This window comes from Pecten maximus, chromosome 3 (genome assembly GCF_902652985.1).
Source record: "Pecten maximus chromosome 3, xPecMax1.1, whole genome shotgun sequence".
Classification (NCBI taxonomy): Eukaryota; Metazoa; Mollusca; class Bivalvia; order Pectinida; family Pectinidae; genus Pecten; species Pecten maximus.
In genome coordinates this window covers 3,124,057-3,149,019 of record NC_047017.1, presented here as the reverse complement: position 1 = coordinate 3,149,019, position 24,963 = coordinate 3,124,057, and the positions used below count along the sequence as shown (strand labels likewise).

The following is a 24,963-nucleotide window of genomic DNA, read 5'->3' as shown; positions in this document are numbered from 1 at the left end:
ATCGCAAACCACCCAAATAGGGATCAAACCACACAGCTCTTCACCTGAGGCTCAACTGAGCTTTTTGCTGTCCCTGCCTCGTTAAGCACCAAGGTAGCAAATATAGAGGATGTAGACTGAGTTGGGAGTTAACAAATTCAGAGTTGGGGAGGGTTAATACCTGCGTTTTCTGTGCCTGATGACTGGGTTAGGTGACGGGCTACGACTTGAGTTACGTTTCCTTGATACTGGTGAATACAGAGACAGAGTTGGGGAGGGTTAATACATGCGTTTTCTGTGCCTGATGACTGGGTTAGGTGACGGGCTACGACTTGAGTTACGTTTCCTTGATACCGGTGAATACAGAGACAGAGTTGGGGAGGGTTAATACCTGCGTTTTCTGTGCCTGATGACTGGGTTAGGTGACGGGCTACGACTTGAGTTACGTTTCCTTGATACTGGTGAATACAGACAAGAGTTGGGGAGGGTTAATACCTGCGTTTTCTGTGCCTGACGACTGGGTTAGGTGACGGGCTACGACTTGAGTTACGTTCCTTGATACTGGTGGATACAGACAGAGTTGGGGAGGGTTAATACCTGCGTTTTCTGTGCCTGACGACTGGGTTAGGTGACGGGCTACGACTTGAGTTACGTTCCTTGATACTGGTGGATACAGACAGAGTTGGGGAGAGTTAATACCTGCGTTTTCTGTGCCTGATGACTGGGTTAGGTGACGGGCTACGACTTGAGTTACGTTCCTTGATACTGGTGGATACAGACAGAGTTGGGGAGGGTTAATACCTGCGTTTTCTGTGCCTGATGACTGGGTTAGGTGACGGGCTACGACTTGAGTTACGTTCCTTGATACTGGTGGATACAGAGACAGAGTTGGGGAGGGTTAATACCTGCGTTTTCTGTGCCTGATGACTGGGTTAGGAGACGGGCTACGACTTGAGTTACGTTTCCTTGATACCGGTGAATGCGTCACTTTCTCATGATCATCACTACTGCTGTTGTCCTTCTCTCGCTCCCGGTGTCTACGCTCCCTCTCCTTGCGCCGCATCTCCAATGCTCGAAGGCGTAGCTCTTCTTCTCTGTCCTGAAGAAAAATATTTAACATGTAACTCTTTCGAGGCACTAGTCGTTCACATAGCCTTGTCTGATAGTTCCAATTAATAGTTCATTCTGACAGGATTTAGTTTAATTTCATCATTATTATATATCTGTCAATTTACTTCCAACAATTAACAAACATTTCAGCAGACTTCTCGCACAAAAACATTTCCCCAGACATCGGTCAATCTTGTGGCATTCTTTGCTCACGATAACATTTTATCAAACATTAGTCATTCCAGCTTTATCACAAGATAACATTTTCTCAAACATGATCATACAGGCTTTCTAAGAAGATAACAGTTTATCAAACATCAATCATTCGAACTTTATCACAAAATAATTTTTTCTAAAACATTTATCATTCGAGCTTTCTCACAAGATAACACTTTCCGAAACTCTATTATTATGCATTAATGCTGATGAAAATAATGAACTTTATTTATTTTTTACAATTTAAAAGTTAAATCAATCAAGGCATTATCCAGAATAAGGTACAGAATGAACTTGTAGGTAAATGTTACATGTTCATTTATTTTTTTCTAAACAACTGTCAAATCAAATAAAGGTGTGATAAAAAAACACTGACAGCAACTTTATTCTAAACGCCTCTCATTTATGGAATCATATGTTGGGATTGTAAGTACAATGTACATACCACTCGTTCCCGTTCAACCTTTTCCATTCTCTGGACCTCTGCCTTCTTATCTGCTTTATCTACAAATACGAGATGAGCCACATAACCAACTAGAATTACATGTAATTACACCTGCTTTGTAAATACACATATCTCACCTGTCCTGCTTTGTCAGTAGAGTAAGTTTTGAGCAAACTCCAAAATTCACTAAAATTTCTGTATTTCCCCCCCAAAAAAACCTCCACTTATGAATTGGAAGCACCCTGTTTACATTACAGACAAGTGTTACCATTAATGCATTGGAAAAAACAAATGATAAAATTTTGCAAAACATAAACAATTCTCTAAATTCAATTAAATATATCCCCCCCCCCCCCAAAAAAAATCACTTTCTGAAAAGAAGATTTGGGAAAGTTTTTTTTAAATCTATAACCAGTATAATGGAAGATAACACTTACATTGTCGATTTAAAGCTGCTTGCATTTTTCTTTTCAGCTTTTCACGGGCTGATAACTAAAATTTTAAAAAATCATTTGTAAATAACATGTAGCCAGGATTTCTGTTTCGGACAGGACGTCGTCTACTTCACTGTGGATGAGCTTATGATAGACTCTAACACACACCATTTGTCATGTGAATTCAAAATACCCACTACACAAGATTTACCAATTAACCCTCACCATAGCCTAACCCTATACATCTCTATTCTCTTCTTACTGTTCATGTACTTACAATATTTCTGAACATTTTCTAAGAAAACGAACGACAAAAAGGATGACCGATTTTTCGTAATGCCTTTCTGCTTGCCCTGTACCTGGGGTATACATGCATACCATATGATTAGTATTCATTGAGTTTTGTTTTCATGATCACTCCATCTAGTGAGTTCATTGAGTTTTGTTTTCATGATCACTCCATCTTGAAAATTTTACTGGATTCTTCTATTTTCTGCAAGAGCCTCACTAGATCAGATTGGTAAAGGAGTACATTAAATCAAAAAGGGTTTTTTGATGATGTTTGACAAATACGTTAAATAACACTAATAATTTCAATAAGCCTGAACAGACCTATCTATGATTGCAAAAAAAGTTTTCGTTTGTTTTTGTTTAACGTCCTATTAACAGCCAGGGTCATTTAAGGGCGTGCCAGGTTTTGGTTGTGGAGGAAAGCCAGAGTCCCCGGAGAAAAACCACCGGCCTACGGTCAGTACCTGGTAACTGCCCTACGTAGGTTTCAAACTTGTAACCCAGAGGAAGAGGGCTAGTGATAAAGTGTCGGGACACCTTAACCACTCAGCCAACATGCATTTATAGTACCGTAATCGACAAGTTCATCAGTTGCAGAAATGAACCTGTATAACCAATTTTTTTGGTTTTTCCTCCATGAATAAAGCAATGAACCTCTATAACCATTTTACTAGTTTTACCTCAATGACTTAGTTAATCAGGATTTTCTACGATTAATTATGGTTTGACTTTTACATAAAAACTTTAAATCACTACCGACAATAACAACAAACCTGAAAAGTGAATAATTGATAAAATTTTACATCATTTGACTGCAAATATCATAATGGTATAAAAATGGTGCTTACAGTTAAAACAACATAAAGTTTCACATATCCACTGAATTTTTCCCTTTTTTGTGAATCATTTATAATTTCCTCTTCTATGACCAATTAATAATATTTCATCAAATATTTGAAAAACATTGATAATCAATCACATGTTATATTTTTTTTTATAAATCCGCCATATTTTACACATTTAAGAGGATAATTAAGACAATGGTTTTGTATTTCTCTTCCATTTATGCCGTATAAATGTTCATGGAAGCCGTTCCCAGTGCTAGGAACACATTTATGTAAAAATAAAACTTCAGATTACATTAAAAAGAATTTAAATTATTTCAATTTCCTGGCTACAGGCATGAAAGCAATGGATATCATAGACTACTGCAATCATCTTCAGTTCCTAAACATAAAATCAGTTCGGTTGAAACAAAAAAAAAACCTTCCATTTAACTGTTCAGTTTCACTGTCTCACTTTGGTACATAAAGTTTTTTTGTTTTTTTTTTCTAATAGTGCATTATATTTAAGAAATAATTGTTATTTTTTGTTGTTCACTGGTGTATGAACGGCATTTTTTGACAGATATTTGAACAGTATTCTACGTTCGTTATACGTAGTGACGAAACAGCTGAATGATCGATGTAACAGCGTAACAGATAGTTCCAATTTGGCGGGAAAGGTTATCAAGTACACAAGTACACAAAATATAGTTCCACACAAATTCATTATTTTAATCATCATGAAAGATGTGTAATCAAACGCGATTTTATATTCACACTTGTCAACAACGTACTGTTTGTATTCATACGCGGCAGGTTAATTGTTCACCTAGGAATAAACGCTAATTTTGTTAGTACCTTCATATAGAGAACACACAGTGGAAATGTAAATATATGATCTTACATGACTAAGATTTTTTTTTCTAAAGGATTTGAAAATGAAAACTAAAATCTCAATGCAAAGTTAAAATATTCTAATATTCAACATGTTTACAAGTCGATACTACTGTTTACATTATATTGGAATATGGGTGAATAAGCTCGAAAAAGATTTTCTTCCGAATTTCTCTTCAGTATAACATTAGAAATCCAAGAAGCAGAAAAACCTAACAAATATTTGATACTGATTTATAGGATAGAGAATTTCAGAATAAGACGGAAACACAATTCAATCCCACACAAAGGTAATTCTTGATTAAAATGTATTATGCATTATTTCTTTTTAATTATAAATGAAATATAGACTTATTTCATTTTTTTTCTTCAAAATTTTGCAAAACATGATCACAGAAATAATATCAAATGGTAGACCGAAATCCAGAAAATCAGTATAAAATATTGATATCAGAAAGTGTTTGTTTTTTTGTATCGGAGTGGAAATGAAAGCCAGAAATACACTGGCAAACCATGAACAAGACAAGCAATTCTTACTGACTTGAGGAGCTAGAGGTGTCAGTTTACCGACCACAGCTGCACCAGGGGGCCTGGAACCAAACAAAACACAACGTTCTACAGTTACTGATGAAAATGTCTGCTTAGTTCAGGTTAATGGGATTCCATTGATAATTCATAGAGGAATTTATGTTTTTTTTCATTTTGAAGTTTTTATTTTCTAAAAAGTTGAAATATACTCTGCCATCCATAAATTCCTTTAAACTTAAAGAAAAAAATATTTTGAAATTCAGTAAATCTGATATATCATTATTGAAACATAGTCTGATAAATTGTCATCATCATAATTCTATAGTCTAATGATAGTTGATAAAGGTATTGACACTCTTGACATCCCCAAAAGCAACATTTTTGCAATATCATGTCTTTTTAAATATTTCTTTAAAAGGAGACCACATTTTTACATAATGACATATCTAATTTCTGAATTAACAATGTCAAGTTATGGTAGGCTTAAAAGGGGTTTTCATGCAATTTTTGGAATATCAGAGAAAATTTGTCCCTCCTTTGACTCTCCCTGAAACTTCATCAAGGCTGGGTTTTTTTAATGGGAAATTCAGACCTGCCAACCTTTCAAATTCAAAAATAGTAATTTGGCCCATTTTTGAGCAAAAAAAGAGTAATTCTTAACAATTCTTGCCAAATCTATTGCATCAAAAAGAGTAATTTGCTACTATTTCGAGAGAAAAAAGAGTAACGACCACCACAAAATAGTAAAGATTACTATAAAATAGTAGTAGTTGGCAGGTCTGGAAATTGCCATTTTCACTAATCTGATGAAATACCTTAATATTTAATAAGCCTAGGATTATTACACAACAGCAGTGAACAGTAAAACAATATTTGCTAGTATTCTAATGAAGTACTAAACAAAGATAGCCCTTTTACAGGGCAAAGCCTTAATAACATACCATATACAGTGTATGTGGTTTTTCCAACAGTTTAAAGTTTCCCAGTTTTACTGAATGATTAAAATGAAATATATAAATTTGTAAATAAATCATGAAACAAACGATAACCCCTATAATTGTATCTATCAATTTTGTTTTCTTCATGAACCTACTGAAATAATGTTGTTTTTCCCTTGTACGTCTGAACTTTGACCTTACCTGGAGGGTTTAATAGATTTGCTCTCTTTCTCCGCGTCCGACTCGCTGTCACTTGATTTGGACGACAGACTTTCCCGACGATACCTCTTTATTACTGGGTCCGGTTTACTCTGCACTGGTGAAGGTGACTTTGACCTGGTGACAATTAGTATTGTCAATTTCAAATAATTAAAGACATTTCAGTGGCTAATTAGTATAAAGAATTATTGTCATGGAATTTGATTCTTCATTTAATAGTTATTTAACATTTATAGGCTTGTGGTACCATTTTTTTCCATTTCAAAAATTCATCTTTAGAATCTAAAACTAGATATGTAAGCCCTAATCTTAGACAATATTTTCACACTCTACTCTGATATTGTTCATATACTCAGATATTAGTCAAAACGAAGATGGCTACATTTCTGTATATTTCATTATATTGCAGTAAAGAGTTTATGGTTTGCACTTTGGTTTCCATGTCAAAATATTAAAATCAAATATAACAGCATCCATAAAATTTTTATGTTAATGTAATACCTAGGATTTGGGGGAAATCGCCAGACACTACAACCTTGATATTCTGTTAAACAATTGATGTTTATGAGAATCTAAATAAATCCCATTGTTCTTTTATCAATATTTCCATATTTTGATCACTTTATGGTTCCAATCTGAGTTATCTCCCCTCAAATGGAAATCATATAACAAACTTTATGGTAGTTTGTGCCTTTAAATAGCGAGTCTTAGGATTAATGAACAACTGATAGTTACAGTCATGACATTACAATGATAACATTGTATTTTGACTTTTCACTTCTGCTGAGCCATACTTTTGAATTTTTCAGAAATCACTATTGCAACATTAGATATTGGATTTTGGTAAAATGGTCATTAATACTGAAAAGGCTAGCCCTCTGAATATCATCTACTTTATAATTTTGTTGAATGCAAGCCAAGCTACTGCCAACAGCTCTATAGTACAAGGGAATTGGTATGTTTAATGTTCCAGATTGTACTGAATACTTAAACAAAACAAAAAAACTTTAGTTCCACTACACTGTGGTAAATCTACCATTTCGACTCAAACTACTCTTACGGTACAAAGTAGCAATGATACCTTGATTTTGAGGAAGGTGACCTTGACAATGATGATCTGCTGGAAAACGATGATGAGCTTGATGAACGTGATGAACCTCTTGATGCAGACCTCCTGGATCGTGACAGTGACCTAGATTTTTGTGACCTTGACCTTGACTTTCTTGACCTCGACTTCGTTGAACTTGATCTAGACTTTCGTGACATTGATCTAGACTTTCGTGACCTTGATCTAGACTTTCTTGACCTTGATTTAGATGAGGAACTGCTACTGGACCTTCTCCTTTTCGATGAAGAACTTTTCAGGGGTGATGAATTTCTCCGATTCCTGCCATCACGATTGTCCCTATAATCTCGCCCGTCCCGATCCCGGCTGTCACGAATATTCCTATAGCCTCGTCCATCTCGATCGTCGCGACTATCTCTTCCATCTCGGTCTCTGTCACGTTCAGAATTACCTCTATAACCACGATCTCTGCCATCCCGTCCATCCCGATTATCCCTGTAGTCACGACTATCTCGATAATCACGACTTTCTCTGAAATCACGATTATCCCTATGGTCTCGACTATCCCTATAATCTCGACCGTCCCGCCAGCCAGCTCGCGGCGGCGGCGGCGGGGGCCCATAACGGTCCCTTCCTTGATAACTGCTGTGGTTTCTATCTCTGTCTCGATCGTGGTCTCTTGACCTTGATCGTGACCTCTTTCTAGGTGTCCTTGAACTATGACTGCTATGTCTTTGTGGTGACCTTGATCGAGGAGATTTTGACCTTGACCTCCGATTCCTGTCCTTTTCAGGTTTAACTTTTGAAGATTTCTTTTCACTAAAAAAAGAAAATGGTTAACATATTATCAAATAGCATGACAGGGCTATATATAACACAGAAAAACTCCCAAAAATATACTCACGGAACTATGAAAAAAAAATTATCATTATTTTTTCTTTGTAATAATATTCTCTTCTTCAACCCACCAATTTAAAGTTACATTAAATAAAGAATTTCCAGCCTAAATTTAAGTTGTATTTGAGGGGAGCCAATCCTGGGTAGAGAAGTAAGAATCGCTAAAAGGAACACCGACCACGATGGTGACTTTTTAGCCTCAGGTTTGCCGTTGTTCTCGTTATTTTTAGGTGGAAGTGCTGGTCCATGGATGGCTCCTTCCTCCTCACTATCAGCACCAAAACTCGTGATAAACATGACCTTCCCTCCAGCCTCTGGTGATTTGGAGCGGGAACGAGACCTCGACTTTGATGAAGAGGACGATCTAAAAAACAGAATTTACGATTAGAGATACAATATTGACCTTTTGGGTGACTTTTTTCCCCACAAAATTGCTCTGTAATTAAGCTACTTCAATTTTAAAGCTTTCTACAGTTGACTCTAGACATTTATCCCTTAGAGAAAGTCAAATAAAAAATCTGATGGCCAAACCATTGGTCATATAGACCCTAAAAGCAAGTGAAAATTCTGGGGAGTCATAACTCCCAAGGGTTAAGTGAGAGCCCTAGGTTCAATATTTGAAAGTTTACGACTGAAATTGGACTATCATTACATGGTCACAAAACCATCAAGCAAACATTTGAACACCTACTCGAATTCATCTGTTAAACTTTACATGACAGGATCTACTAATCTGACACAATCCCTATTCACAAATAACACACATAAATATGTTAAACAGTCCGATTGAGAAATGACATTTAAGGTAGTCATTCATAGTGACATCACTAGCTGAGATTATCTAACAGAGGTTTGGAGGTAATAGTCAATATAAACGTTGGAACAGAAGAGGAAGTTTTGGAAATGTTCCAGAAACACAGGAATCGGTGAATTTGACTGTTTCCATGGTAACCAAGGAAATATCAAAAAGGAAAACTCTTTTATAGCAGAAGGTGCTACTACACTGGTTTATTGTTTTTATCTAAAGAAGTTTCATGGAATTACTTAACCCTTTGCCACATGTAAGCGCCTCTGGACGCCTTTACCCCTTGCCACATGTAAGCGCTTCCTGACGCCTTTGCATTATCTCCATGTAAGCGCTTCTCGACGCCTCTACGTTATCTCAATGTAAGCGCCTTTCGACGCCATGCCGGTTCGGTAAACTTAGACATGGAAAATCCCGTGATTGAGAGCGACACCTATCTGGAAATCCCTGATACTATTTTAAGAAGATATCAATGCATCGACCAATCAGATTTGTACACGTCATTCATACGAAAGTTTTTGAATAAATTAACCTAGAAAGTGTGAGTCATGAGTGTAGAAAAGTGTGACAACAACGAGGCGTGATGGCGGCTGTGGCTACGATTTTGCGCGACGTTTTTGACGACGATGATGATAATTTAGAGTTCGATGGCTTTGGACCTGAATACATTGAGTCAGATATTGATCTTAACGATGTTCTAAATGAACTGTCAACAGATAACGAGTCCGAAAATGAGGACGAACGGGACTAGTTGTACTGCCGCCATTAGGTAATGTTGACCGAGATTTTTCGCTGATCACAGTAAATGATTTTGTTAGGGAAACGGGGCCAGTACTTCCAGAAACTTTTGATGTTGATACTGCAAGTCCCATTGATTATTTCTACCTTTTCTTCAATGAGAATCAGTTTTCCACCATAGCTCGACACACTAATAACTACGCTCGCTGGCATTTGAAAAACGAAGGTAGATTTGACCCAAAATGGTCGGATACACATTCCTTCGTCGCGACATCGGATATAAAATATTCTAGACTTAAGCCTGAACTGTTGAAATATTCTTGTGAAAACTTTGCAAATTCAGTTTGTTTCATTTGGGAGTTAATGTTGAATCATTTCATGTACAGGAATTCAATGAATTATAAATTACATTGTCAAAATATTTTGAAATTTTTCTGTTCTGTTTAATTTGTATACAGCTGATTTCGTGGTTATGTGTTGTTGGTTTTATAAAGAAAATAACACAGAATTAAAATTTAAGAAATTCTGAACATAATTGTAACTTACTAAAAATGTCTAAAACAACTATTTCACTTTCAAAATTAGGTTTAGAAAAATTAATCAAAACAAAGCTTAATTTCTCAAAAACTGCCATTGAGATGGTGTATGTATATTTCAGTCAGCGCAATAATGTTGCATTGCAACAATGTATCTTTGCACTATTGGCACAGAGTGCTGAAGTGTTATAACCTGCATGTGGCAAAGGGTTAAAAGGGCCTGGAAATATTTAGTTCAGTGATTTTGAATTTTTTTTTTTTTTTTTTGTTGTTTCCATGATAACCAAAGAAAACTGGAGACTCCTCCATATGTAACAGCTTCCCCACACACTTGATTGATATGTGTAGAAAATTTTCTGACGTTTTATAGGACAGTTTTCGAGATCTGCTTCATAAACCATGAAATCGGTGATTATATTAGTGTCCATCCATGTCATGAAAATAATGAAATTGAAAAATGCTCTATTTGGCACTATTAGACCGCTTGATTGAGCTGAGTTTGAAGTTCTAAGAATGTATTTTGTAAAGTTTCGGGTGATATGCTCTGGTAATGCTACAAGAAAGACGGAACCCCTATGTTTATAGCCTGCCAACCTTCGTTTGGCGGAGACAAAAATATCAAGAAAATCCATTTACATGGTAACCAAATTTTTGGGGCCATATATCACGGAAAGTATGGTTTATAACACTCTGTATCAACACTTCAACCTTATTATATTTTGACTGAGATTTATTACCTTGATAATCCTCTTAAAACCTTAACTAGTTTTTTGAAGTCTAACTATTAAATATTTGAAAAGGCGGCTCAAATTATCCAGGGTTTTTTCCTGTCCGTTTTGGCAAATTGCCACCCGGGTGAAATGGGGACAAGAAGCCATGGGCCTTAACAGTCACCGGAGTCTTAAAATGCAAATCTGAACAGTTATTATATAAATAATAGTAAAGTTTAGTCCCTTCCCAGGTAAAAGATGTAACCAGGGGGACATGAATTTTACAATTTTGATAAAGCACCTAAGACCCATCCATCTATATTGAGTACATGATTCTATAATATCTGGGTCGTGAGATTTTTTGTAATTTCAGTCAATTTGACCCTTTTTGGTCCTTGCTGTAAGTCCCCTCGGGGTCAGCCAGGGTTGATGTGCACACCATCAAAGTTATTACATATTGAAAATTCTAATGAAGTTTTGATAATTTACAATGGAAATAAAGAAATCATGCTAAAAAATGTGACTTTCCTGTATAAACTAGAGTAAAGTCCCCTTCCCAGGGGGAATTGTGAAACCCAGGGGCAATGAAATTTAAAATATTGATAAAGCACCTGAACATCGATAAAGAATATTTTACGCTACCATATCTGGGTAGGGATTTTTTTTTGAAATTTCAGTCAATTTGACCCTTTCCTGCCCGCCCCAAAACATCCGAGATGTACAGAGATGTATTCCACGAAATTGTGCATATCTCGAAAATGATATAATATCTTCACATAATTTCTTCACAGTAATTTATTTTAAAACTTTAACTTACACAGTAACCATAACAAAAATCATTCGGAGTACACTTTTCAGATATCTACCTCCAAAATACTTTTTAAGGTTTGCATATTTGAACGAGTAGATTTTGTATTTACCTTTTCCTGTATGGTTCATACTTGGGACTGTCTCGAGCAGCATAACTGAAACACAACAATGATCTGTTACATAGTGCTATTTCTCCACTTATACAATAAATGGATGCTCATTTGATACTCAAAACACTGTGGAAGTCATCAATTCCTTTACCTGAACTTATGGCAGGAGGGTTATTTGTAATTACCATTAGAAAGTCATACATTTTGTTACCCCATCATTCCAAACTATTTCTAGTGCTGACCTCAGTAGATGTATTTCCCAAAATGAGCCTCATCCCTGAATGATTGCCGTCTTAGTTATCAGCATTTTTCTTTCAAAAAATCCAATATGATTATCCCAATTGAAAAATTGATTTCCTTTTTCTGGTCATTTTGTTAAGCTATACCGTAACCCGAAATCATTCTGATACTAAAGCATTAAATCTAGACACGGTTATTGTCCTCGGCTTCAGGTCTCAGTTCAAATCAATCATTATAGAAGAAATGTTTGCGACCAGCCAATTACCTCGGTGGACTCAGCTTACGACCAGCCAATCGCTTTTCCTTGTATGCCCTTCTTTCTCTCCTTGATTTCCGACCCTAAATGAGACAACAAAACAGCTGTGTATGAGTTTTTTTAAACAAGAGGCCCATGGGGCCTGTATTGCTAACCTGGATATTTCAGTAATTATGGCAAAGCTATATATTTCAAATACTTTTCACTATTTTTTTTTTTTTTAGTTCTTGTTCCAAAGAATATTCAAAGAAATCCAGAATACTGACAGATCAGCAGGGGCCCCTTTTGGTTTTATTTCCCCAAAAATTATCAAGAAACCATCTGTCTTTATTTCTGTTTGACATTTAAGTCCAAAAGCAACTGCAAAATATACCAGTATACTGGTAATACTCATTTGTAAAATTTGACTTGCTTTATCTAACCTGGGGCCTTGTCAGAGATCAAATTTGTCCTTGACCATAGGTCCCAAATAGCCTTGACCTTTGACCAGATGACACCTCTTTTAATCCCAACCAATTTTTATAAAAAATGTCATCACAAAATGTTCATCAGTGAAAAATTAGAGAATTATACACTGACCTTAAACCTTAAGACAGCGCTAATTAATTCCATGCATATTTGTTATGTCATCATAAAATGTTTATTAGTGAAAAGATAGCAATGTTGACTTTGACACAGTCATACACCATTCATACAAAATTGGTTCCCCTTACCTGATGGATACTTCAGACCAAATTTGCTAAAAATTCACCGAGACATTTCCGAAAAGTAACGACTTTAAGGAAAAGATGACATATGGATGATGGATATAGCCATTATTGTATATTCATTAACTTACATACCCCATAAAAATTTACACCAAGGAAATTCATACAGTATTTGTATTCAATAATTTCATATTGTCCCATTTGATGCTATTTCTCATATCTGAATCTAACAACAGAATTTAATTGTAGATATCATTTACTATCAACAGGTGTGATTTGAGCCATAAAATGTATGAGAGAATATTTGAAAAATATATTAGTGAAAAGAAACGGACAGAATAATCACTATATACCCCTATAGTATATATGCATTACTTGATCAGACATGAAATACTTTTGCATCTCAAATTATCATGACCATTGTAAAATACAAACTTTCTACCGAGTAACAAAGATTACTTAATGACAAATGTTGTACTGCCAAAACTACAGAAGATGTAACTTACTGCGAAACTGAGCTTTTTCTTCTTCCAGCATCTTCGCCTGCCTTAAAGCCTCGATTTCTTCCTTATCTTTAGACAACAGCCTGTGAAAATTGTACACAACACATCAACTCAAACTAGAACTGTAATGTGGGGAAAAAAAACAACACTTCAACTTAGCAAAACATTCAGGTGAGATCAGGATAGTAATGGGAATCGGTTGAAATTTCCTGATCGAACATCAGTTTTGTCGTTCCAATCGATGATCAATTAAAATCAATTCATTTTTTATTATATTTTTTTTGGTATTTAAATGATTTTTACATTCATTCGTGATGTATGCTGCATGTAATTCTAATGATATAAGTGACAACCACAATCAGGCGATCAATTGTGACGAGCTTTTTCGCACACGCTATACCAATCAGCTAAATAAATTTTCTTTGGTTTATCACGATGGCAGACATTTCAGATGAAACCCGATGACAGATTTATTACACAATCAAATTTCTCAAACAAGTGATACTCGATGAACAAGATGAATCGGAACACCACTAGATCAGGATGTTTATGTTTTGTTCATGCACTCATGATCACAGCCAGATTATCACAGCCAGATTTGGCTGTCAACTATAAGACAGTTTACAAACTTACCAATTACAAGCATACCGAGTTATGCTAAAGCAATACTTGTGCCCTGCTGGCCCCCACTAGATATTACACTGTAATGATTTATAAAGAAACTTAGATTTTCTAGAAATAGTAACAGTGACCTTGACCTAACAACCCTGCAGCTCAAACTTTTCTAAGAAATTATGGTCCTTTGTAATTTTGTAATTGTGCAAAGTTTGATCAAAATCCCTCAAGGAATGAAGTTACTAGAGCATTGACATGCTTTGGTGTTGCGTAAATACGTACAATTTACATACATACAAGACAAAAGGAGAGGAAATACAACTGTAATCAATGTTAATAACATTAACACCACACGAGTTCTGAGAAAATTACTTAGAGAAATGTCTACCATTAGATACAAACATCCGATATCAGGGAATTTTATGTGAGCAATGTCACGCCTAGAAATACAATATAAACATGGATTCATACCTAGTATAATCTTCTTCCTTCATGCCAAACAGCTGAGCACACTGATTCAACATGGTCAACTGCTCCGGGTTCAGGGTATCAACATCAAGAGTGATATCTAAAGGAAAACATTTTATATTAAAAATTTATAGCAAATAAATCTGGTAGTCCTGTTTGCTCATAAAAATTCCTCAGGACCCCACTTCTACATCTACTTACTTTTTCCGAAGTCTATCACTTCTACATTTATTACCCTTGAGTTAAAGTCTACCACTCCTAAATCTATTACAATTTACCGAAGTCTTCCACTCCTAAATCTATTACAATTTACCCAATTCTAAATCTATTACAATTCACCCAATTCTAAATCTATTACAATTTACCTAAGTGTGCCACTTCTAAATCTATTACAATTCACCCAATTCTAAATCTATTACAATTTACCTAAGTGTGCCACTTCTAAATCTATTACAATTTACCCAAGTCCACAACTTCTAAATCTATTACAATTTACCCAAGTATACCACTTCTAAATCTATTACAATTTACCCAATTCTAAATCTATTACAATTCACCCAATTCTAAATCTATTACAATTTACCAAACTGTGTCATTTCTAAATCTATTATACTTTCTTTAAGTCTGTCACTCGTATATCTATAACACTTTACCTAAGTCGGCCACCTCAACATCTGTATCACTGCTATCATCACTATCATTCTCCTCCTCCTCTGGCTCCTCCGGGGCGGGAGTACTGTCTGTATATGTGTAACCAATGGCAGCCTTCTTCCCTGCAAGTCTGTTCAATAAAATTATAATTTTTAATTTCATAACAATTTCAGATCATCACAAAATGTTTCTCTTCACCATATACAAACCATCCTGCTACTATTCAGTAACATTGCCAACAAAATGTACAGTGGAAACTGCATTGCCCTGTAATAAAGCCCAGCCCCTTACTTAAGTCAGATGCTATGTTGATACCTGACTTTAAGTCAGAGGTTATGTTGACCCCTGACTTTGAGTCAGAGGTTATGTTGACACCTGGCTTTGAGTCAGAGGTTATGTTGACCCCTGACTTTGAGTCAGAGGTTATGTTGACCCCTGACTTTGAGTCAGAGGTTATGTTGACACCTGACTTTGAGTCAGAGGTTATGTTGACCCCTGACTTTGAGTCAGAGGTTATGTTGACACCTGGCTTTGAGTCAGAGGTTATGTTGACCCCTGACTTTGAGTCAGAGGTTATGTTGACCCCTGGCTTTGAGTCAGAGGTTATGTTGACCCCTGACTTTGAGTCAGAGGTTATGTTGACCCCTGACTTTGAGTCAGGTAATGTTGACCCCTGACTTTGAGTCAGATGTTATGTTGACACCTGACTTTAAGTCAGAGGTTATGTTGACCCCTGACTTTGAGTCAGAGGTTATGTTGACCCCTGACTTTGAGTCAGAGGTTATGTTGACATCTGACTTTGAGTCAGAGGTTATGTTGACCCCTAACTTTAAGTCAGAGGTTATGTTGACCCCTGACTTTGAGACAGAGGTTATGTTGACCCCTGACTTTAAGTCAGAGGTTATGTTGACCCCTGACTTTGAGTCAGAGGTTATGTTGACATCTGACTTTGAGTCAGAGGTTATGTTGACCCCTAACTTTAAGTCAGAGGTTATGTTGACCCCTGACTTTGAGACAGAGGTTATGTTGACCCCTGACTTTGAGTCAGAGGTTATGTTGACCCCTGACTTTGAGTCGGAGGTTATGTTGACCCCTGACTTTGAGTCAGAGGTTATGTTGACCCCTGACTTTGAGTCAGGTAATGTTGACCCCTGACTTTGAGTCAGATGTTATGTTGACACCTGACTTTAAGTCAGAGGTTATGTTGACCCCTGACTTTGAGTCAAAGGTTATGTTGACCCCTGACTTTGAGTCAGAGGTTATGTTGACACCTGACTTTGAGTCAGAGGTTATGTTGACCCCTGACTTTGAGTCAGAGGTTATGTTGACACCTGGCTTTGAGTCAGAGGTTATGTTGACCCCTGACTTTGAGTCAGAGGTTATGTTGACCCCTGACTTTGAGTCGGAGGTTATGTTGACCCCTGACTTTGAGTCAGAGGTTATGTTGACCCCTGACTTTGAGTCAGGTAATGTTGACCCCTGACTTTGAGTCAGATGTTATGTTGACACCTGACTTTAAGTCAGAGGTTATGTTCACCCCTGACTTTGAGTCAGAGGTTATGTTGACCCCTGACTTTGAGTCAGAGGTTATGTTGACACCTGACTTTGAGTCAGATGTTATACTCACACCTGACTTAAGACAGATGTTATGTTGACACCTGACTTTAAGTCAGAGGTTATGTTGACCCCTGATTTTGAGTCAGAGGTTATGTTGACCCCTGACTTTGAGTCAGGTAATGTTGACCCCTGACTTTGAGTCAGATGTTATGTTGACACCTGACTTTAAGTCAGAGGTTATGTTGACCCCTGACTTTGAGTCAGAGGTTATGTTGACCCCTGACTTTGAGTCAGAGGTTATGTTGACATCTGACTTTGAGTCAGAGGTTATGTTGACCCCTAACTTTAAGTCAGAGGTTATGTTGACCCCTGACTTTGAGACAGAGGTTATGTTGACCCCTGACTTTAAGTCAGAGGTTATGTTGACCCCTGACTTTGAGTCAGAGGTTATGTTGACATCTGACTTTGAGTCAGAGGTTATGTTGACCCCTAACTTTAAGTCAGAGGTTATGTTGACCCCTGACTTTGAGACAGAGGTTATGTTGACCCCTGACTTTGAGTCAGAGGTTATGTTGACCCCTAACTTCAAGTCAGAGGTTATGTTGACACTTGACTTTGAGTCAGAGGTTATGTTGACCCCTAACTTTGAGTCAGAGGATATGTTGACCCCTGATTTTGAGTCAAGAGTTATATTGACCCCTGACTTTAAGTCAGAGGTTATGTTGACCCCTGATTTTTAGATAATGTTGACCCCAGATTGTGTACAAGATAGTATTACTATGTTAAAATATATACATATGACATAATTAAACAGACATGATAAATACTCACTTTTTCTTCTCTTCTTCGATCTGAAATGCTCTGTTAGCTGCACCAAACTGTTCATCGATCGCTATCTGCTGTAGACACTGTTCCTCAGTCACTGTCAATTTATAGATAATTAGTTAAATTTCATGTTTTTGTTCTAAATGCCAATGGACAATTTCAACACTATAAACTAATGCTGTGATACCTTCATGTCTCTTTTCGTTCTATCGGTCTCCGACGTGAAATAGTAAGTAGTAATATTGTTTTGTAGGTCTCCGACATGAAATTGACGTGAAATAGTCAGTTGTAATTCTATCAATTTACATGTACTAGGGATTATCAGCTATTATCTTACTGAGTACAATTTACCGAAGTCTTCCACTCCTAAATCTATTACAATTCACCCAATTCTAAATCTATTACAATTCACCTAAGTGTGCCACTTCTAAATCTATTACAATTCACCCAATTCTAAATCTAGTACAATTTACCTAAGTGTGCCACTTCCAAATCTATTACAATTCACCCAATTCTAAATCTATTACAATTTACCTAAGTGTGCCACTTCTAAATCTATTACATTTTACCCAAGTCCACAACTTCTAAATCTATTACAATTCACCCCAGTGTGCCACTTCTAAATCTCTTACAATTTACCAAATTCTAAATCTATTACAATTCACCCAATTCTAAATCTATTACAATTTACCAAACTGTGCCGATTCTAAATCAATTATACTTTCTTTAAGTCTGTCACTCGTATATCTATAACACTTTACCTAAGTCGGCCACCTCAACATCAGTGTCACTGCTATCATCACTATCATTCTCCTCCTCCTCTGGCTCCTCCGGGGCGGGAGTACTGTCTGTATATGTGTAACCAATGGCAGCCTTCTTCCCTGCAAGTCTGTTCAATAAAATTATAATTTTTAATTTCATAACAATTGCAGATCATCACAAAATGTTTCTCTTCACCATATACAAACCATCCTGCTACTATTCAGTAACATTGCCAACAAAATGTACAGTGGAAACTGCATTGCCCTGTAATAAAGCCCAGCCCCTTACTTAAGTCAGAGGTCATGTTGACACCTGACTTTGAGTCAGAGGTTATGTTGACCCCTGACTTTGAGTCAGAGGTTATGTTGACCCCTGACTTTGAATCAAGAGTTATATTGACCCCTGACTTTAAGTCAGAGGTTATGTTGGCCCCTGACTTTGAATCAAGAGTTATATTGACCCCTGACTTTAAGTCAGAGGTTATGTTGACCCCTGATTTTTAGATAATGTTGACCCCAGAGTGTGTACAACATAGTATTACTATGTTAAAATATATACATATGACATAATTAAACAGACATGATAAATACTCACTTTTTCTTCTCTTCTTCAATCTGAAATGCTCTGTTAGCTGCACCAAACTGTTCATCAATCGCTATCTGTTGTAGACACTGTTCCTCAGTCACTGTCAATAAAGATAAATAGTTAAATTTCATGTTTTTGTCCTAAATGCCGATGGACAATACAACACTATAAAACTAATGCTGTGATACCTTTGTCTCTTTTTCATTATGTAGCTCTCCGACGTGAAATAGTAAGTTGTAATTCTATCAATGTACTGTGGGTTATCAGCTATTATCTTACAGAGAGCAAATTACATATAACAAGTGCCTTAAATCCAGAACATTGTTTACAGACTTCAGATTACTTACAGCCAGAACATTCGTTTTCAACTAGTGTTCTGTATCTTTCATAACAACAAAGTCGTTCTTCCTCTTCTTCATGCCTAGTCAGTCTAAAAGGTATAAAAAAAAAACATGATAAACACTTAGTAAATCCAAAGTGAAATGACGGACAATGTTGTTTGCCTCCGTTAGCATGTCTTACACTGACACAGAGATTTGTTGTTTTTTATTTTTTCATTTGGAGAATATTTTATCAATTTTGAGAATATAATTATACGAAATGAATGGTGATGTACAGAAATGATTTTTCTTTTTAATAGTTATAATAACCTTCCCAATACCAATCCCTGTGAATTAAAATACCAAACCAATTTTGTGTCCTGAATAGTTAAAACATAACAGGTATCTTTATAGTAGACAAATTCAGATATATGGCAAAGAAGCTATAGAATAGTAGGTTGGACTTTATTTTAAAAATACACTGTCAATGTCCTATATAAGACTGGTATAAACTGGTTCGTGTTTAAGGTTATTTTATCTGCAAAACCATCAGGGCTCAAAGTGGATATTTTTACTTATTTATCTACCAAGTCATTAAATCTAGGCGCCAATTGAAAAGTTAGTTGCCTTGCCTAGTTGTCTTTAATTAAAAATTAAAAATAAATAATCTTTTTATTCTTTTATCAGTATGATATCTCTCTGTACTTTTTCAATTGTGAATGTCATTTAGCATGGACTGCAATCTTTGAAAAATTTACCAAATCGCAAATTTCCACAAATTTTTTTTTATGGTCATGCATGCGCAGGCACCTTATAAGTCAATATCTGGTTGCCAATGGTGAATTTAAGGCGCCAGCCGCGCCATGGCCACTAAAATAGGCGCTACTTTGAGCCCTGACCATTCTAGTTCACAATGAAATAAATATCCTTATTGTGCCCCATAAGCACGGAGGTGTAGTGACAAGCAGGATGGAAGTCGGTACTGGTGACTAAACATTGTAAAATAATAAGTATAATGATTTATAGCATACATCTGCAGTCAGTATTAAAACTAATTTTGTTCATTCATTTTTCAAAGAATCTGCATTCTATGAATTTGCTAACTTCCGTACTATTGACACTGCTTATGAGATTGGAAAGTCATCCGATCAATATTATAATCGGATCGTGACCAATCAAAATTAATCACTTCCCCACACTGAACCAGGGCTTTTTCTCACTGGTTTGGGATGGGGCCTTTTTGTCTCATTTTGGGAAGAAAAATGGTGAATTGGGAAAGATTTTTCCAGGAGTAAACTGCAAACTTTGGGAATTTGGCTTAAATATGAAATAATTTCGACTTCGACTTTCGACTTTAGCCTTCAGAAAAAACCCAGTGAACATTCTCTAAATCTGTCCAATATCAATGTATCATGCATGATCCCTTTAGAGGAGTTCCACTGTATTCCGAGTTATTAGCATAGTTAGAAGTTTTATATGCACTGATTAACATACGTAGGAGGGGCAGCTATGTTGAAATGTGGCAGGTAGTCGAGATGTGCCCGGACATCAAATCTGTCAATCATGTTATCCGTCTGTCCCTGCCAGGGCATCCTGTGGAAGGAAAACAAAAGTATTAGCATATCATAGGTTAGAGCAAAGCTAGAACAAAGAGAAAATCTCTGGAAAATACTATTCAAGTTCAAATCAACATTTTGTTGTCCTTCCAGTTCAATACAAGGTTTTGTTGTCAAACCTTAACAGACACTCCCCCTCTGGTCACATGCAATGGAATTCTGTATTTCAACCAGAGCATATGTTTGATTTGAAATAACTTTGTATCTAACATCAGTGTTTCTATAACTCAGTGAAAATCAAGGGCACGGATGTTTTGAAGTTGTTCTATGTCAAACACATATAAACCGCATATTACGACTTTTCATTTAATTACAAACAAAACAAAATACAATCAACAACTCTATGTGAAATACAGCAACAGTCTACACAGGTAATCAACCTCGCTAACCAAAACAAATCCATTCCCCTTTCCTAAGAAGAATCATACATAGGACAAGCCTCACCTGATTATTTCCTTGATCAAAATATACAACAGTGAATACCATATACACTGCCTTCCACAAGTTTCTAGACATTTTACAGAATAATATTTTGAAATTCAGTATATTGTAAATTTTGTTTTAAACTTCTTATGATACTTTTTTGGTCTATCAATATCAAAACAGATACTAATAACATTCCTCAATATTTTTCCAAATGAAGCGTTTTTTTTATGAACAAGAAGTGTAGGGAGATATAGCCTGGAGAAACTTTTTCTTTGATGTAGGTCAAAGGTCAAATGTAGGTCAGAGCAACTGCTTTTGATACATGACAAAATGCTTCATCTAGGTGAACCTATGAACCAAGTATGAAGTTCCATGACAAGTATTGTAGGAGATAGAGCCCAGACAAACTTTTTTTATGTATGTCAAAGGTCAAATGTAGGTCAGAGCGACTGCTTTTGATACATGACAAAATACCTCATCTAGGTGAACCTATAAACCAAGTATGAAGTTCCATGACAGGTATTGTAGGATATATAGCCTGAACAATTTTTTTTAGTGTAGATCAAAGCTTAAGGTCAAAATGCAAGTAGGTCAGAGTGACCTAATTTTGGTACATGACAAACTGCCTCACCTGTAGATAGTGTGAAGAAAGACAGAAGGACAGAAGAATGGATGGACACAACACAAAACTAAACTGCATCTTACCGAGTACAAACCATTCTGTAAGAGAGAACAATGAATGCCTATACACTGATCCTTACTAATCCTATGTAAATACTGACATGCTCTGTGGGGATTCCGCAGCAATAGCCACTGCCTGGTCGAGGTTTATCTTGCATGGCCGTCCGTAGATTCGCAAAAACTGGGTAGGATCTAGTTTCTGAAATAACAAAGGAAGTTTTCAGAACAATTAGAATTTTAAGCAGCAGATAACAAACAGAAATACACATCCATAAATAGTATTTGACTGCATCTTTGGTATATTACATGGAAAGCCAATAGATCCATAATCTATAGTGTCATGTTATTCTCGTCTGTGATTTTGACCGTCTCAGAGAAAGAACTTTCAAGCTGCAGTAACACTTAGATAAAGATTTCATTCCCTAACTACCAGAAATACAGTACCTCTCAATTATGTTTTTTTTTTACATGTTAATTGATGTTATGATGTACTGTACAAATAAATCCCACTAAGTCATCTAGAATCATCCTTGCATTTGAAGAGAATACTGACGTAAATGGGGACAGAAATCAGAGAGTCTGATTGAACATGACTGAACAGAATATCAAATCAATTAAAGTTGTTTGCATAACTACAGAATGAAAATTCATAAGAATCGGGGTAAATCAAGAAGTCCAAAAACGAAATTACATTAGATGAAAAAACTTACAATTTTTTCGTAAAATTCTCTTCTTCTCTCTGCCCTTTTCTTGTAATCAACCATCAACCCCCGAATCTTTTTCTCCTGCTTCCTCGCCTCATGCCACATGTTGTACTTGGGAGACTATCACCCGAATATGAATACCTAAAACAGAGAATTAATGGAGAAATATTGAAAACAAAATTAAACTCAAAATGAAAGTAAAGAATAAGTTAGAATAATCAAATTCTTAATTAATCAGTCCAGTGCTAACATTATTCAGTGGTTAAAAAGTACAACAACATAACAGTTTCATTATGGTTCACAAGAAATGTTTGATCACAGCATGAATTACTGTAAGCTATTGAAATCTAAACGATATGGGAATCACTTTAAAATAAACTATTCCTATAAAAAATAAATATTAATGAATATATGTTGTCCTTAAAAGCAGGATTACTCAGAAAGGTCTCAGGCTTATTTCAACTGGGGTCTATGTTTTAAGACACATTATGTCTGTTACCGGAAGTTTATGTTTTCACGTTTCGTGGGTGCACGTGTTAACCAATCAAATTGGGGTCATGGCACATTAATTTCTCGGAACCGAGTCCCGTTAGTTTCAGGACTCTGACATTCCATCATCAGTCACGACACAGCAGCCAGTGAGTACAGTAGGTTTTTAGGTCTCAGAACCGCTTACCAGTTTCGGGCGCGATTCATTCCTATTTTTCCTAGGGAACCAAACTTAATGTCTTGTAGAAGTATGAACTAGTCTATTTATAACAAAGGATTTCTCTGTTTATTACATCATTGTCAAATGTAGGTTTACATTAGTGATAAGGCTACCGCATCAGTTGTACGGCTACTGTGTAGTTGGGTTACAGAGTCAAGTGGCATTTATAGGCACATTAATTTAACCAGTCTTAGTTGAAGGTGATCATACATTTCTAGCATTATGTTAGAATAGTGAATCAGAGTGAAAGTTGAGAAGAAAGCCAGCGATAGACAACTTGGGGTACTTGTATATTACAGTTACGTTATTGAGTTTATAGTTGATGTACCTGTCTTTAGACTTTACCCAAAATAAATTGTTATTGAACTGTTAATTTGGCGTTTGTTGATTGTCACCGAGTGGGTAATTCTAGTATAAATATATATGAGCCTTGTTGACCAGAGGCTACAGAAGCTCTGCTGACCGAGAGCAATAGATGCTGTAAAGGCTCTGATGACCAAGAGTATAATAGTCTGAGTATAGAAAAAAAGATAGACCCGACTACATTACACTTGGCAGTGGGAGGTACTGCAGAAATGTGTACAGCAGCCAGTGCATATGTACACATATGATCATGTGTGGCGGGATAAGGGTTAAGATTATTCATATAAAATTGAGAAATCCATATAACAATAATAGCTTACTACTAATTATATAAGAGAATTTAAATGTTTGTCTTCATCTCTTTTAGGTTGAGAAGATGATTCTGAATTAAGATCTAGATTTATTCTTGATAATCGTGATATTCAAGACTTTGGTAAAACATTCCATTCTATAAGCAGCATTATAATAAAATGTGGATGATTCAGCCATCTCACATTTGGAATTTTGTCCATAGAACTTGTATACAGTTCTGATTTCCTTTTCAAGTTTTGAAACAGGAAGGACATTGGTTATCAAAAGCATAATTTACTTCAAGTTGTTTTACAATGCAATTATTGATGTTTGCATCTTTAGACTACAAAATCCATTGTGACCGATTTTGGACCTATGACTTAATTTAAGAATAAATCTAATGACTTGATCCGTCCAGAAGACTTCAGTGGAGTTTCTTATAACAGCACCGTGGGAAATTATTCATGAGCGAAGGTGGGCCGGCGAAGGTATCTCATTTCTGAAGAAAAAAACCGAAACTAAAACCGAACATTTCAGAAACTCACAGACTCTCTTGGAGTCTTTCTGTGGTCAGCTAACGATATATATCTTTGAGAAGACTGGAAAATACTTGACGAGAAGATCTGATCCAAGATCAATGTCGGATTGTGGCGGTGTAAGTTATAACAATATCTGCGTGTCGTTTATTTTTTCATTCAATGTTAGCCTTTGCACGATAAATAAAATCATTGTCAGTTAGTGGAACTATAAATAGACCTAAAAGCAAATGCTGACACATTATCGAAAATATAAAGCCATGGTTGTAAACGTGTAATGAAAATATCTCATGCATTACCTTCCAACTTTTCGCCGCCATTTAACCGGAAATAAGGATATACTCTCTAACAAAACTATTGCTTTGTACAGTCGTGAACTAAATTTCTTGAATTACCTCATTTGTTGGCTTGTTCGCATAATAATTCATAATACTAAAAAAAAATTAAAAAATTCAACTCCATTTTGGATGTCTAACATGTTCAATGATTTACCAACTTATTAAACCCCGTGACTTTACAAGTTCAATGGCGCGAAAACGACGTCGGTTTGTTTGTTAGTTCTCATTGATTCCAGGGTTAATTATGTTTCGTGCTAAGT

General features: G+C 36.0%; 1 protein-coding gene across 1 annotated transcript in view; it reads right to left on the bottom strand.

Annotated features, from left to right (window-relative positions):
- Positions 1-24,700, bottom strand: part of LOC117322969 (CLK4-associating serine/arginine rich protein-like) — a 28,777-nt gene extending 4,077 nt beyond the window's left edge. Inside the window, exons 1-19 of the mRNA XM_033877939.1 lie at positions 24,665-24,700; positions 22,473-22,607; positions 21,864-21,961; positions 20,534-20,632; positions 19,067-19,149; positions 18,729-18,819; positions 18,134-18,261; positions 14,343-14,439; positions 13,268-13,339; positions 12,626-12,632; positions 12,056-12,129; positions 11,551-11,595; positions 8,020-8,205; positions 6,960-7,763; positions 5,861-5,995; positions 4,735-4,783; positions 2,188-2,242; positions 1,751-1,809; positions 885-1,078 (exon numbers count right to left, since the gene is read on the bottom strand). Coding sequence (XP_033733830.1) covers positions 885-1,078; positions 1,751-1,809; positions 2,188-2,242; positions 4,735-4,783; positions 5,861-5,995; positions 6,960-7,763; positions 8,020-8,205; positions 11,551-11,595; positions 12,056-12,129; positions 12,626-12,632; positions 13,268-13,339; positions 14,343-14,439; positions 18,134-18,261; positions 18,729-18,819; positions 19,067-19,149; positions 20,534-20,632; positions 21,864-21,961; positions 22,473-22,571 — 2,375 coding nt within the window. The 5' untranslated portion in view covers positions 22,572-22,607; positions 24,665-24,700. The remainder of the gene's footprint in view (positions 1-884; positions 1,079-1,750; positions 1,810-2,187; positions 2,243-4,734; positions 4,784-5,860; positions 5,996-6,959; positions 7,764-8,019; positions 8,206-11,550; positions 11,596-12,055; positions 12,130-12,625; positions 12,633-13,267; positions 13,340-14,342; positions 14,440-18,133; positions 18,262-18,728; positions 18,820-19,066; positions 19,150-20,533; positions 20,633-21,863; positions 21,962-22,472; positions 22,608-24,664) is intronic.
- Between the last annotated feature and the right edge of the window lie 263 nt (positions 24,701-24,963).